At 35.0% G+C, this 15438-nt stretch overlaps 2 protein-coding genes across 2 annotated transcripts; both read left to right on the top strand.

The window, feature by feature from the left end:
* The first annotated feature begins 2043 nt into the window (after nucleotides 1-2043).
* On the top strand, nucleotides 2044-4040 carry LOC119641487 (solute carrier family 22 member 3-like). Its single transcript, XM_038040201.1, has 3 exons — nucleotides 2044-2382; nucleotides 2746-2889; nucleotides 2953-4040. Exons 1-3 carry the CDS (start codon nucleotides 2078-2080, stop codon nucleotides 3950-3952), a joined length of 1449 nt encoding a protein of 482 aa, XP_037896129.1. The 5' UTR covers nucleotides 2044-2077; the 3' UTR covers nucleotides 3953-4040.
* A 5082-nt stretch (nucleotides 4041-9122) lies between these two features.
* Nucleotides 9123-10100, top strand: LOC119641433 (solute carrier family 22 member 3-like). Its single transcript, XM_038040123.1, has one exon. It carries the CDS (start codon nucleotides 9123-9125, stop codon nucleotides 10098-10100), a length of 978 nt encoding a protein of 325 aa, XP_037896051.1.
* The last annotated feature ends 5338 nt before the right edge of the window (nucleotides 10101-15438 follow it).

Here is a 15438-nt window from a genome sequence, read left to right as displayed (position 1 = left end):
ATATGTTCTTCTTTAATTTATGCGTTTTTATCAAACTAACTTTTAACCCTTTTCCAACAACATGCATTATCTTCGCATTAGTATATTAAATTTATTCTTCGGTATAGCACAGACAGAAGTGTACGTAGGAGCAAATATTATGTGCAGATATATTCCGTACAAATGAAATTTATTTAGTCCGATCCATCTATCTGTTTATTTGCCACCGGTTTTTTATCCACACACTTCCGATATCAATTAAGATCTCATAGAGACGGCTTTGTCGGAACAAATTGTTAAAAAGAAATGAAATTCGCTGCCTTTTCTTTTGGAGTCAAACTATTAAAAACGATTTCAATTTAGAAACACTTACACTCAACGACAGATAGCGTTTGGAATGTGTTGATTTTAGCTATCAGATAAGCTGGCCGGCAAGCATGATTCTTCCTGTGACGATAATTCACTTCTCGTTTCGCTAAAGAATCGAAAGACGATTAATTTTATATATTTTTCCCATACACAGAAAAAAAAAAAAAATTAAATAACACGCATCAAAGCAGCTGAAGACAGCGTTTTCTAAATTTATTTAAAATTTTTATGCTAAGTTTAATATAATAAACACATTCAAACGAAGGTAACTTTAAGAGGAAGTAAGGACGAAAACGACGTTGGGGTCTCGTCGACCGATAGGTCGCTGCTCTCAGTTTGGTTAACTCTGCCTTGCCATATAGAATCTTTTGATAGTAAGGCACCATTTCCGTTTGCTTCTTTTAAAATTATGTTGCGACACATGCTCTCGTCCCTCTTGACATTTCAATATGACAAAGTCGAAATGCAGATAGTCACCAACCACAAATGCCTCAGAAACGTTTATCGAAATTTTTTTTTTATTAAAATTCAACTTCGATCGCAGTGATTGTAAATATCCCTACAAGAGATTAAGTGGCTAAATTACGAAGAAATTCTTAACATTGCGTAGACTTTAAAGCCTTCCCATGCGTATAAGAACTGAAGAGCGAAAAGCGCAGTATTAAAAAGAGGAGTGGTTTTGCCGGGTATTATTTTGGATACGAAATCCGGTGAGGACCACACAAAAAAAAAAAAAGAAAAAACGCGTTTGGTCTCTTTTTTCACGAGATATACACATGCAAAATGACTAGCTTAATACACTCTTCCAAGTGCAAACATGGAAATCCGTATGGCGCGTTAAATTGCATTTATGTGTATTTAGTAAATGCCCGCAGTCATAATGTTCCCGCATATTATACTCAGATTTCAAACATGAGATGTATATTTCATACAACTGTTTTTATAAATAAATGTTTGTTCCTTAACGCAGGTGGCAACTTTAGCTATATGTTTGACTAAATGATATCTTTTACGGAGTATAAGTTACCGTTAATTTTCGATAAATAGCTGTAGAGTCACATTTCTTTAAATCGCTTGAAATTTACATTCTATCTATTTAAGGAAACGAACAGCAAGCGAAATTCCAAAGGAAGATGATCTAATACCTAATGGAAATATATTTATTAATGCCGCACACTTTCGATGGCTTTAATTACTAAGACCGCAATGCATAGGCTACTATACATTGAGCACTAGCACGTTCTATTACGTTGTATTGTTTCAGTTCGGAAATTTAAATGATTCCGGCACATATTAATCGCTTTAAAACTTTTCGTGTGTCGTCACTGTGCAAACTTAGCTGAAAGCTGTTATTAAAATTCGAAACGAAAAAACAAAGAAATCAACTTTGCGAGGCTTTATTAATAAAATCACGTCCGCGCGTTTCGGTTTGATAAGCATCTCTGCGCGTTCGTATATAGAGTAAGTGCCTGTGGGTTATCTACTGTTTAATAATTTTAATTTTAATAATTCATAACATTTTACTATAGCTTTTTTATTTTATTTTAACGTCAATTCTGTTCATTAAATTTGTTCTTTTTTTTTTTTAGTTAAAATGGAGCAAAAGGAAGGTAAAAATTGTCTATTGTGTACTCATTGTTGATATGAAAATGAATATAAAATTGTTTTTTTTTTTTTTTGCTCTTCTGCAGAAATACGCGTTGATCCAATTATAGTGCACTTAGGAGATATGGGTCGTTATCAGCTAATATTTTGCTTGGTAATATTTTTATCGAAATTTCCTTCGGCTTGGGTTACGTTGGCTCATCTATTCGTAGCGGGCAAAGCTGAATACTATTGCGTTGAGCCACCGAAAGCTGATCCATGTTCCAAGGATTGCGTACAAACAGATTTTAATCGGTCAGTTTTTTCGGAAACTATCGAAATGACATTCGATCTGACTTGCGATCGTTTTTGGCTATCAAGTTTAACACAATTTGCTGTAATGGGCGGCATTATGGTCGGCGCTATAGTCTTTGGCATATTATCCGATCGGTAAGTTTAAAATGTTTTTTAAAAGCGATGAAAACAATGCAACAAACATTTCTAATTAAGACGAATCTTACACATATTGCTTATCATTTAGCATTTAATCTAAACGGCTTGAATATTCAAAATATCCATAATACATGTTCTATCGAAATTGATAATTTTATTTTTTATTTGTGGACTTGTGGTTTATGGAGATCAAAAAGAGAATAAAAGTTATATTTTTCGCTTTCTTTATCGATGCTTCTGCCAGCAGGAGAAATACATAGATCTGTCCAAAATTTTTACGCTCAAGCAAAATGTACATGACCTTTAAGCTTTGAATCTCTCTAATGGATATAATAATGGATTTTGTATTCATTATTTTAGATTCGGGCGTCGTAAAGTGTTCTTGGTTGAGTGTATAATGCAGCTTGTTTGCGGCGTTATAGCTTCATTTTCGATGCATTATATCATGTACATAACTTTAAGATTTCTCACTGCAGTCGCCACCGGTGGCCAAATGACTACGAGGTTAGTATGAATAGATATTTTTTTACCTGCTAGCGACTATAACGACAATTGCTTTATTTACAGTTTCGTTTTGATTATGGAAATTATCGGCCCCAGTAGACGTGAAGCGATGTCGATTTTATATCAAATACCGTTTTTTATGGGTCACGCTTTACTCCCGTTATTTTCTTATTTTTTACGCGACTGGCATTATTTCCATTTATGCATTTCTTCAATTTCAATTATCTACCTCATGTACGTATGCTTGGTATCAGAGTCACCGCGGTGGCTGTTTACGACAGGCCACCTGGACAAAGCTATAACGCTCGTTGAAAAGATTGCGAAAAAGAATGGTCGTTCTTTTGAAAATATACAACTTATACGACCACAGATGGAAGAAGCCTATCAGATCTTCATATCGGATCCGAATACACTTAAGAAAAGGGGTACAGTTTTCGATTTGTTTCGCACACCCAATTTATGCAAGAATACCACGGTCATGGTCTATCAATGGTTGAATGCCTGCATGGTTTATTACGGGGCTGCTCAATTTATATCAAAATTGGGCGGTAATATATTTCTTAACGTTTTCATTAGTGGTGTATTGGGTATACCAGGCTGCATAATTTGCATATTTATGACCAAATATTCAGGACGTCGTTTAACGTTAATTATATCAAATTTTATTAGTGCCTTTGGCTTTTTACTGATTGCTTGTATTTCGAATTTGAGTGCTTCACTTGTATCCGTATTTGCTATAGTCGGTCTTTTCGGTGCGTCTTTAACTTTTCCAAATGTATATTTATATGCGGGTGAAATATTCCCAACTGTGGTACGCACAACTGGTGTGGGTTTGTGCTCATGCTTTGGTCGTATCGGATCGATGATTGCGCCATTTGTTGCAAGTGATTTGGCTTTAAAGTCGCCCGTTATACCACCGTTAGTTTATGGAGTTATTGCCGCTATCGGTTTTGTGTTGACATTCCTTTTGCCGGAAACGAGAGGACTACCGATAGTTGAGACATTAGCAGATGGTGAAGCCCTTGGCAAAAAGCAAACCAACAAATCCAAAATTGAAATGTGATCGAAAGCATTAATAATTTCTTCTATACAAAATACTGTCGAAGCACTTTCAAATATCTTAAACTATCGCTTTGTTTGCTAGCTACCGTTATAAAGTGATTTTTTTTTTTTTTTTAAAGAATTTATATTATTATATAAGAGTAATGTTAATTTTGAGTATAAAAAATAAATATATGATAAATTTAAAAGGAGATAACAACTCTTTACTAGATAAACTGATGCTATAATAACATTAGATATAGAGTTTATAGATGCAGCTTAGTTTGCTAATAGTTATAGTGTGTGCTCAGTTGGCAAAGCCATAACAGTTATCGATTGAGCAAACATCCACTAAGCTGCGCCATCGCCTCCCTATTTTTTTCTTACTTTCTCTTTTCTGACTTCTTGTTAACTCTCACGGCGTTACACAAATCACTCTCGAAAGTTATAGATAAAACTATGAGAAAATGATGGTTTTTTTTGAGGTTATTTCAGTTTCGCATATATAGTGGGCGTATGTTTGAACAGATCGCAACCATTATTCTAGTATTGGATTCTTAATCGACTAAGGAATGTTTTTACCAAATTTCAGCTTACTTTCACAAGTCGCCAAAAATAGGGGCGGTAGAAATAGAGATATGCAAAAAATTGGCAGCTCTAGTGTTAAAGTCGCTTCTTGATTGCATTATCGTGTTGGGTTTGGCTGTTAAATCGATATGTACGCGTCGTCATCAGAGGTGTCGCTTTGGTTATTGTTAAAGTTAAAGAATCAATATTGCTGTTATTATATTTGTTGTTTTTGATTTGGTTGTTTGTTTGGATGAAGCTGCACGTGGCGGAGGAGAATTAGACTTTATTGTTGATTTTATGAGTCACTTGGTTTAATTGAAGATTTTCAGGAACAGGTTGGTATCCAAAGCAGCCGTTTGTATTATATTCAAATGTTATCGCTGTCCGGTGTGTAGTCATTCGAAGGTGGGCACCTTTTTTGTGAAGATTGTGATATAATCGCAGCATATTCTGCTGGAATGTAAACCGTTTAGTTCGTGATATCTGCGGCAAATTTCACTCATGCTGCAGATATTTTTTTTAAAATAATTGTGCGTAATAATACGTACGTAATAATTGAACATGGTCACTTGCGATATCTTCCTGTTCCCAAAACTGAAAAGGCTAATGAAATGGCGGGATTTTGCCCAGATTAAGGGGCTAAAGACCGCACCGCTGAAAGACCTCAAGGTCTTGCCAAAAAGCGCATATCAAAAGTGCGAGCATAAGAGTCTTAAATCTAACGAGGATTACTATATACTGTACTGTATTCTGTATATTGATGAGTAAATAAATATTTTTCGGGAATTTTAAGACAGCAATTTTTTTTGGAGCGTATTTCGTATTTAAAGTTGCCATGTTAGGCTCGAAAATCAGTTACAATTGGGAAAGATTTACACGGAAGTACGAGAAAGGAGAAGGATGTGGGTCAAAACATATCGATATACCAAATGTCGTCCGAATATGAAATTTTGCGATCTAAACGAAAATTGCGATCTATAGAATGAGCACAAGGTAAGCGTACGGACATCAGGCATCTGCTTAAGTTGAATCGACCAGTTTACTCAAGCCGACGCTTATGCAGAGTCGGTCAGTCTGCTTAGGTTGACTAATCCAGTTTGCCTTGGGCTTATTCGCCTTACGCTCTTACAAACGAAATCATCATTACAGAGCGCGACTGAAAACAACTGATGACAATGAGAAAGAAAACGGCAAAAGTATACTAAAAGTCGTGCTAATGTGATATCTCGGCGTTAAGAAGTTACGTCCCATACGACAAAACTTGCCAGGGAACGTTAACACTACTAATATGAAATGCGGGAATCTTTCCCGCTGTTATCGTCAATCGTTATTCATTCTGACTAACTATGATTATAATCGATGACGTCTTGTTTGTTCGAGCAGGGCTTTCATTATCATAACGCTGGACAAAAATGGAACTTCTTGTACACAACAGGGAACCCACAGAAATTTTTTTGTACCTAAAAGATGGGAAAACCGGTGGACCAGTACGGAGCAATGTTTCGAACAAATAATTTTTTTATTTCTCCTCAAATTTAACAACTTTCATTAACTATAATTCAGGCAGAATTTTGGTTGCACACCTAATAGTTGATCTTTTTCTAGCTTATTATTATTATTATTATAATCGTTATAAATTTAGCCAGAGAATAAATTCTAAGACTAAAGCCTTAAAGCATTAGCATCCAAGGCTTTCGGCTTTATTAAAAACTCTACCGCACTTGAGATTTGAACCTACGACCATTGAGTTGCTGGTCGAGACTCGTGCCTACTCGGCCGCTCAGGCGGATATATTTCCAGCTTAATCCATTCCGCTTTAATTAAATTATTTAGGGAGAATGTTTCTCGCTTCGACATTTCCCAAATTGGACGGTTCGGCCTACTAGATTATCCCGTGTCTAAAAAATAAATTTGCAAGCGTCCCTTGGAACTTATAAATGACGAACTATGTGAGAAGGCAGATGACCGTATTGAACCGAACCACGAAAACTACTATGAATCTATTAAAAATTAAATTCGGTCGGGACCGAATCTTTTATACCTATCATCGTTCATCCCAAAAAAAACAGAAAAGAAATAAAAAAATAAAACTCGAATGCTCTATAATAGGGAGGGGTCGCAGTTGATTTCTTCTATTTTCAAAATAAAAGTCTTTCTCGTAGAGGAATGTGGACCTTGCAGGCGTGTGCTTTGAAAAGTTAAGTTTAATTCCAAATTCTTTTGCAAATTTTTAGGCGGTATCTTCATTTTCGCTAACGGGAGAATACTAAAAACTTTCGCAAACAGAGAGATGGTCAGACGAACAGGTGGACATGTTTAGGTGGGTTCAAGGGTTGTAACCGGCCACGCGTGTGTATATATATATTGGTGTTTTTGAATCTTGTTTCTGCATGTTATAAAGGTATTGAAAAAATAATTAAATTTTCATATACTATGAAATTGGGTATGCGTTGTAAATTTTTTTAATTTTTGTGCACAGAGGCTATAGCATCGCTCATTGAATATGCCTTCAAATTTTTGTCGATTTAATTGCTATAGTTTAAGAGTGATGAGCAAAAAACCAATTTTTCATTTCCTTTAAAAAACTTTGGTGTTTTCAGTTTACGTAGTGCGATGGGCGTGTCCTTCCACCGATCTGGCCTATTCTGAACACCAGCCTGAGTGCAAGAATTTTCACTGTTTCTACCAAATTTGAAGTCATTTTTGAGGCCAAGAGAATGTTTACAACGGAAACTTTACAGACGGATAGACGGTCAGACAGACAAGCGGACACGCTTTGTAGGATCTCTGATGTTTCTTTCCGAGCGTTGCAAACGTTTTGAAAAAATGAATATACTCCTCATTCTTAGGTGATGGACATAATAATGAAAAAATAAACATCTTAACTTTATACACATTTTCTGAAGATGCAGCCACAATGGCAACTTCAACACAATGCAGCTTTACCGTTGAAGATTCTTCGGAATTTCGAAAATTGTATTGATTTTTCTATTTAAAGAAATCTAAGAAATTTTTTACCGTAATGAAGAAAATGGGGGAAAAGCAGCCTTGAACTCTAATGAAAACGATAACTATTGAATACTGATGAAAGTGTCCGTCTCTATATAAATAATATATAATAATATCGACGCCTTATTAGTCATTTTCTGTTTTTCATATTTCATTAAATTTTTATATATTTCTCTTCTCATATATTAGCTAACAGTGATATAATTTTAATGAAATGGAGAAGGAACCCGGTACGTTTTCTTTTATTTGTCCTTTAAGAAGTATACTAAAAGTCTACTGTGTATCAATATCTTAAAAAAAGTACGCGCCGATCCGATTATCGTCCACTTGGGCGATTTAGGTCGTTATCAGTTATTTTATTGTCTGATAATATTTGTGGCGAAATTCCCGTCGGCTTGGGTAACCTTGGCACACCTCTTTGTGAGTGGCAAGGCTGATTACTACTGCAAAGATCCTTTGGATGCTGATCCATGTACAAAGGGATGCGAGACAGCTGACTTCAATCGCTCGGTTTTTTCAGAAACTATTGAAATAACATTCGACTTGACTTGCGGTCGTTATTGGCTCTCAAGTTTAACACAATCTGCTGTAATGGGCGGCATTATGGTCGGCGCAATCGTATATGGCATATTATCAGATAAGTAAGCTTAAAATTTTGACAAAAATTTTTAAAAATATTCTGAACTTGATAGCATGAGCAACGTAATTGTTAGTAGTTGCACGTTAACCGTGAAAATATTTGTAATAGTCGCTTGAGCGAATAGAGTTGTGGGTGAAGCTCTTCGTTTCGGAAGTATTAACTAATCATTTCCTATTTTTCCAATAATTTTCTCCAATCTCTCCAATAAGTTTCTCGATAAACTATGTATTGCACGCTTCTTGGCTTGGGCGTTATTCATATTTTCCAACCTCTTAATCCATTCAATGTTGCAAGCAATTCTTTGCCATTTTGGTGTATTATTCCCTTTTTTATTTTTAATTGGAGAATTGCCATTTTTCAGCACCCAAAGCAATTTCAAACGCATTCGTCTGAATATCTCCTTTTTTGGAAGTTGAGTTAAGATTATCAGTCTGAATACGCATCACAAAAATTAGTAAAGGTACACTTCTTCGCAAACAAATATTTTGGGGAAGTTTCGCAGAATAAAAACAGAATTTATTAAATATTAAGGCCTATGTTCAAATGGTGGAACAATTGAAATTGAAACACGCAATAAGGCGACATGTGAAAATTAATAAGCTAAACTAATTATTAATAAAGTGAAACACATGGCTAAAAATCAAATAGAAGAAATTTTAGGTTATAGGTGTCGTCCTACAGCGTAAACCTACAATTAAATTCTTAAATTCTTCTTAATAATCCATCACACAAATTTTATTTCCGCTCTTTGCCCTTAGATATGGACGACGTCCGATTTTCATTACAGAATGCGTGCTACAACTAATTTGTGGTATGACGACTGCATTTTCACTAAATTACGGCATGTACATTGTTTTAAGATTTCTCCATGCGGTTCATACTGGTGGGCAAATGACTACAAGGTTGAAAGAAAATTTTCTATTATTCGAAAATATTTGCTAATTATTACGAAATTTAAAGCTTTGTTATAATCATGGAAATTATCGGTCCCCGTTATCGTGAAGCAATGTCCATTTTATATCAAATACCTTTCTTCATTGGCTACGCTCTATTGCCATTATTTTCCTATTACCTGCGGGATTGGCATCATCTCTATCTGGCCGTTTCATCAATTTCATTTCTTTACCTGATGTACGCATGCTTCATATATGAATCGCCACGCTGGCTTTTCACCACAGGTCGTTTGAACAGAGCAATATCGGTAGTAGAAACGATCGCAAAGAGAAATGGTCGCCCTGCAGAAGATTTAGAACAAATACTACCCAAAATGCAAGCTGCCTACGAACAATTTGTATCGTCCGACACTAAGAAGACGGGTACCATTGTTGATTTGTTTCGAACGCCTAGTCTACGCTTAAATACTATAGTAATGGTCTACCAGTGGTTGAACGCCTGCATGGTGCTATATGGAGCGGCTGAATATATATCAAACTTAGGCGGTAATATATTCATTAACGTATTTATTAGTGGTGCATTGGGTATACCGGGCTGCATAGTGTGTATTTACATGACTAAATACTTAGGACGCCGTTTGTCGTTGATTTTGTCGAATCTGGTGAGCGCTATTTGTTTCTTGGTAATTGGTTGTATTACCGCGTTTAACAATGTTATTGTGATGACATTTGCTGTAATCGGTCTTTTTGGTGCGACGGTGACTTTTCCGAATTTATATTTGTACGCTGGTGAAATATTTCCGACTGTAGTTAGAACGACTGGTGTGGGTTTATGTTCTAGCGTTGGTCGTATCGGTTCGATGATGGCACCATTTGTAACAAGTGATTTGGCTTTATATTCATCCATTATACCGCCATTAGTTTACGGAGTTATTGCTGGTGTGGGGTTTCTTTTAACGTTCCTTTTACCCGAAACCAGAGGTCGACCAGTACCCGAAACTTTAGGAGACGGCGAAGCAATCCGCAAACACCAAAGGAAACCAAAAACCGAAAATTGAGACAGAGAAATACATCTAGAAATAAAAAAAAAAGATTATTTCATATATCATACTCATCTGGGTATCGTTTACAATATATATCCAAGTTTTTGAAAAATCATGCGAAAAAAAGAAAATTTTGAACAAATATATAGATCTAAAACGTGTACAATATGTGAAAACGTATATCAGCTGTCAAACACACGATTGTATGCCTTTCGAAAATTTAGTGTACTAAAAATTTACTACACATAAAAAGGAAACATACTATACTAAAATATATTTAATGTAATGACATACATTCTATGTAAAAGTCTGTCTAAAATTGTTAAGAAAAAGTAGATAAAATTTTTGATCAAAACTGTGTTATTGCGTTCACAGCTAGCGAGGCTAAGTAGCATACGCATTTTTGGTAAGCCCATTGAAGCATACTTTTCCGCTTCATCGAAGAGCTTTTATGTCCGGAATTTACCCGAAGTCTTTGTCTGTAATTATTTACCTTAGCCTTCGAAAAAAGGGAGTGTCGAACGGATCAGGCGAACAACAATGATGGTCGTACATTGTCGTCGTGTCATATATATTAGATAGGGTATTAGAAATTAAGTTATGAAGTTATTTCTTAAGTCAAGTCTTTAAGAAGAGAGCTATTTGCCAACTATGAATGTGTGTTAGTAGAACGTGCCTAAAAGATTTTGGTTTTAAATTTTGGATATAGGAGTAGACACTAAAATGTAGCTAAATCGATTCGAAATTCGGTGAGAAAGCATAAAAATCCCATACACAATATATTTAGAAGACAACATTTATCGAGCTACGTGGTGCGTTTAGGAAAGAATAGATCGGGTCAACTATTTCTTAAGGTTTTCTTTATAAGAAGCGCGAGTTTGACCTCCTGTAATTTTTTCATAAAAATTATTGAGCTATTAACAGACTTAATTATCGCCAGAAACTTGTTAAGAGAAAATTCTCGCGATGTCATTGACAGAGCATTACTTGGTCTCTATATCATCACTTATCCCTCTATTTATTACTACTGTCAATGTTTGCTGACTGTAAATTACTGATTTCCTTTTTTTCAATCTTCTTTCTTACTAATTTTTCCTTACTAGTGCTCTTGTTTGCAAGTTGATTTTAGGATGAATAATTAGCAATGCGCAACAAGAGGACAAGAGAGAGTGATTTTCTCTTTTTTGCCATCAATAGAATTTGACATTAGAAGACTAGAAATTACCAATTTTGGCTCTCGTAAGCTTCTGAGTTTTTAAGTTTTCATTTGAGCATCGTCACTTTCTTCAACTCTTCCCAACAAAAAGCTGTTCTCTACTTGGCGAGACTTTCACTTAAGCCTATTGCACATACAATCTCGCGACTTATTATGATATATAGCGGTTTAGATGATAATAATCAATAAAAATGGGTTCAACATGACTACTAGTAAGCGTTGGTTTAGTGAAGTCTCGAAATTCGGTGCAAAGCACCAGGATGGTGCTTAAGTGTTGTTTAATTATTTTCCTTTGAAACGTGAATTTACGGATATAGATGTAATTGCTTTTGACTAAGCTTTGTGGTATGGCGACGTTGACTTATTGTCGCTTGTGTAATTGTTTACAAAAAACATACTTAATAAATGGATAAATAAAAATAAATAATAAAAAAGAATATTAAATTTCCCATTTAAATTTTTTTTACGGAAGAATGCTTCAACGCCTTTATATATGTACGTCTGTGTAGATTATCAATCAATTTTTTGATTTATTTTATTTATTTATTTACTTATTTGTTGACGCTTATGTAATCTCTAAGCCATTAACGCCTATTATGATAAATTAGAGTGGTGCACCATAGGTGCAATAATAAACTATAATAACATGTTCTAATAATGTTCTTAAACAATCTAAAGGGAAAGAGAAGAAAACTGAAGATAAAGAGAATGAAAAAAAAAAAACGAGAAGGTAAGTACGCTAGTAGCAGCGGGAATAACATATACCACACCCACTCTTTTCGCCCAATATTAGGTAACTAGGTAATTTTATTACTGCAGATTAAAATCTTAAGTAGTGAGTAGAAAAAAATGAAATAATTAAAATTTTTCGAAAAAAATTGTCGATGTTTTTTTTGAACCAAATAATAAATAATTTATAGATAATATATTTTAAAAAATTCTTTCTGTATATAAATGTTTTCAGTTTACTAACTTAATGAGGTCTGTAGGCACACAGGTCATTTGCACACAAAGTGCATTTTTAAACATGCTGTTTGTAAATAAAGCAAATCATGATTACCTTAATTTTAGTGTACTATTAGGATAACGGTTCTAGTTTATTTAGAGTTTACGACGTGGCCACTTCAATGGTAAAGTCCCTAATTCTCCAATATTTGCGTTAAAATGTACAAAGTCAAAATTATGGCTTTGTTCCGAATTGCAGAGCTTGGTTTTACTAATTGTAACATTGGTTGTAGCTGAATTTTATCAGTTTGTGTAGAGTAGTACAACAATTTGTAGTCATCTTCGGCACCTGCGTCAAATGAACTTTTATTAACCTCTTCATTATTATTAGTATTTTTGAATTCCTCATTTGCTAAACGTTCTTACTGTTAATGAGCAGAACATTGGACGTGCATGGCCTAATATCACCACTGATGCCTGATTATACAACGGTTAATGGCATACCATACACTTCAGCATACCTATACATAAATCATGACAATTTATGCGATCCCGTTGGTGAAATTGTTTACATACTTCCTTTTTCAATATATGCACCGCATTTTCCGCGGTTACACGAGATTGTCTCAATGTGCTTAATAGCAATACTTCGATATCATCAAAGTTCCCGATATGTTGCGCATATTCATCATTATATGCCTCGTTGCGCACGAATACCACCATACATACCATACATTGCGCATATTCATCACCAAATCGACATAACCTGATGTTTTCTGTGACCTTGCTTTGGCTAACTATTGTTTTTAAATAATGGTCGAATTAATCTCATAATTCAATTTATTTTATTCTTACTCAGGAGTACATGTTATTGTGCAATTGGATGACATGAGCCGCTATTAATGCTTCTACTGTATGTTATTATTTTTAACAAGAGTTCCTAATGGTTTCGTAAAAGTCATCTATTTGTGGCTGCAAAAACTAAATACTATTGCACAGAGCCATGGAAGGCTGATCCGTGCTGAAAGCAATGCAAAACAGTTGACTTTAACCGTTCGATTTTCTCGACATTTGATTTGTTTTGCCAGCGCTTTCCTCTTTGGAGACCAATCGTATTTACTGATATGAAAATTTGTCACAGTAGCAACAAAATTTTTCCATTTTTAGGGAACAATCAAGAGGTTAAGTTTAGATTAAGTGGGTGAACATGTGATTTTTTTTTTTTAGGTAAGGTCGTTGGACGGTCCTTCTTGCAGAATTTGCACTAAAGTTCGTATTTGGTATGGCGGCATTTTTTTCGGTACATGTTTATTATATTCAGATCTTTAACTGCCATTGCCACTGGCGGACAAATGACAATAAAGTTAAATGCCAAAGTAATTTCTTTATTAAGTACATATACTGGCGTTGGCAGCACTTGTAGCTTTATCCTAATCATGAAGATTAATGGTCTCATGGACTTTTTTGTCTTCCGTTTTGTATTGTGTCATTATTTGCCTCTTTCCCACGAAGCTTTTCCTCTTTGTGCGGTATTAGCTATGTACATAGGTATGGCTGTTTACCACAGGTCCCTGAGTCGGCCTACTGAAAATATAATGCTTATACGCACGCGAATGTAAGCAACTTATCGCAACTTGCCAATAGATGTGGGACCTATCTCGACTTTTTTCCTACACTAAACCAACGCAAGAATACCAAAATTATGGCTAAAATGCTATATATTTTTCTATGGTTCGACCCAATATATATCAAGACTAAATGACAATGTATTCCTCAATGTATTTATAATCGGTGTGGCAAGCATGCCAGGGTGTATAATTTCTATATTAGCCATTAAATTTTTGTGGCGCCGCTTATCGTCAATAATCTCGAATTTCATTAGTGCTTTAAATTTTTTGCTAATTACTTACATAATGAGTTCAAATTCTACACTTGTGTTGCTTGCCGTAATCCGTTTCGCTAATTTGACACTCGCTTTCCAAGTCCGTACGTATATGCAACCGAAATATTTCTAATTGTAGTGCGAAAAACTAGTATATTTTGTGCTCATGTTTTGGCCGTATTAGAGCAATGATAGCGCCATTTGTAACAAGCGATTGGGTACGTAAATGGGTCATCATACCGCCGTTGGCATACGGGATTTGTACTGACATTTTTTCCGTCTATTACCATAAATTAGCATAGTTATATATACACATATATGTATGTATAAGTAAAAAAGAAAAGGGTGGACGAGTTTTATTTAAACCTAAAATTCTTTTTGTCGTGAAAGAGTTCTGCTTTCCATTGTAAGAAAAAAGAAAGTGACGTAAGGGTATTTGTCACCATTAAACTTTAAATCGATTTCCAATCTCGCTTTGAAAGGTTGGCTTTGGTAACCATTACACCAGTAGTACTCAAAGTTTCCGTGTGATAATCCTCCTAAACCTATCATATCATACTTAAACATTATCTTGAGCACTAAGGAAGAACTTGGAAAACCGGAAATGCATAAAATAACAAATGAAGTAGAAATAAACTAAAGCTCAGTGTAAGATCCAAATGCGCTGGAAACTTGGGTCGGCACGCCACGTTAATATAGTCAAAATGCAATTCGAGACAGACTTTTCTCAAAAATGTTGAAACGACGATTTTATTTTGTTTGCAGATGTTCAAAACATGCAAAACGGCTCAAGATAAACCCACTTCTTATTACGCCTAGCCATTCTAATTAAGCATATCTGTATATTCCTATTTGTCTGCTGTCTTTATCTATGTACTTTCGTAGCACTAATGACGGAATTTCCGTAATTCTTGAACGAAATGTTTCCGTTCAACGGATGACCGCTATTGAAAATAGTTTGAGTCCACATGTATCTCACATATAATAATTGCATCCAATAATACAAATGGAAAATGTGGACCAGACGAAACGAACTCCGGAGCCTCTTCTCATATAAGTCGTTTTAAAAAGTTTTTACTTCGTAACCAGGTGCAAACCTTAGTATTTTATGATGCAGACTAGTACAGAATAACGATTTGATACAGAAACTTGCTTTTTCTAAACCTAGATTCCATAGGTCCACTTTTTGTAGGTAAAAATGGTCCTAAAAAGTAAGACTTTAAATACCAGCAAGGTCTAATTTTTGATATTTTATGACGAAGATAGCTAAAGAATTAGGGTACTTAATTGCCGGCTTTATCCGACTATAA

This window comes from Glossina fuscipes, unplaced genomic scaffold (assembly GCF_014805625.2).
Source record: "Glossina fuscipes isolate IAEA_lab_2018 unplaced genomic scaffold, Yale_Gfus_2 150, whole genome shotgun sequence".
In the NCBI taxonomy this organism is placed as follows: domain Eukaryota; kingdom Metazoa; phylum Arthropoda; class Insecta; order Diptera; family Glossinidae; genus Glossina; species Glossina fuscipes.
The sequence above is the reverse complement of the archived record's forward strand: the minus strand, read 5'-3'. Positions and strand labels throughout refer to the sequence as shown.

Bases quoted from the DNA above. Each gene is read 5' to 3' on its own strand.
- LOC119641487 (XM_038040201.1), top strand. From the start codon at position 2,078: ATGGGTCGTTATCAGCTAATATTTTGCTTGGTAATATTTTTATCGAAA. The intron at 2,383-2,745 runs GTAAGTTTAAAA...TCATTATTTTAG, and splicing joins TTTGGCATATTATCCGATCG to ATTCGGGCGTCGTAAAGTGT. The intron at 2,890-2,952 runs GTTAGTATGAAT...CTTTATTTACAG, and splicing joins GGTGGCCAAATGACTACGAG to TTTCGTTTTGATTATGGAAA.
- LOC119641433 (XM_038040123.1), top strand. From the start codon at position 9,123: ATGGAAATTATCGGTCCCCGTTATCGTGAAGCAATGTCCATTTTATAT.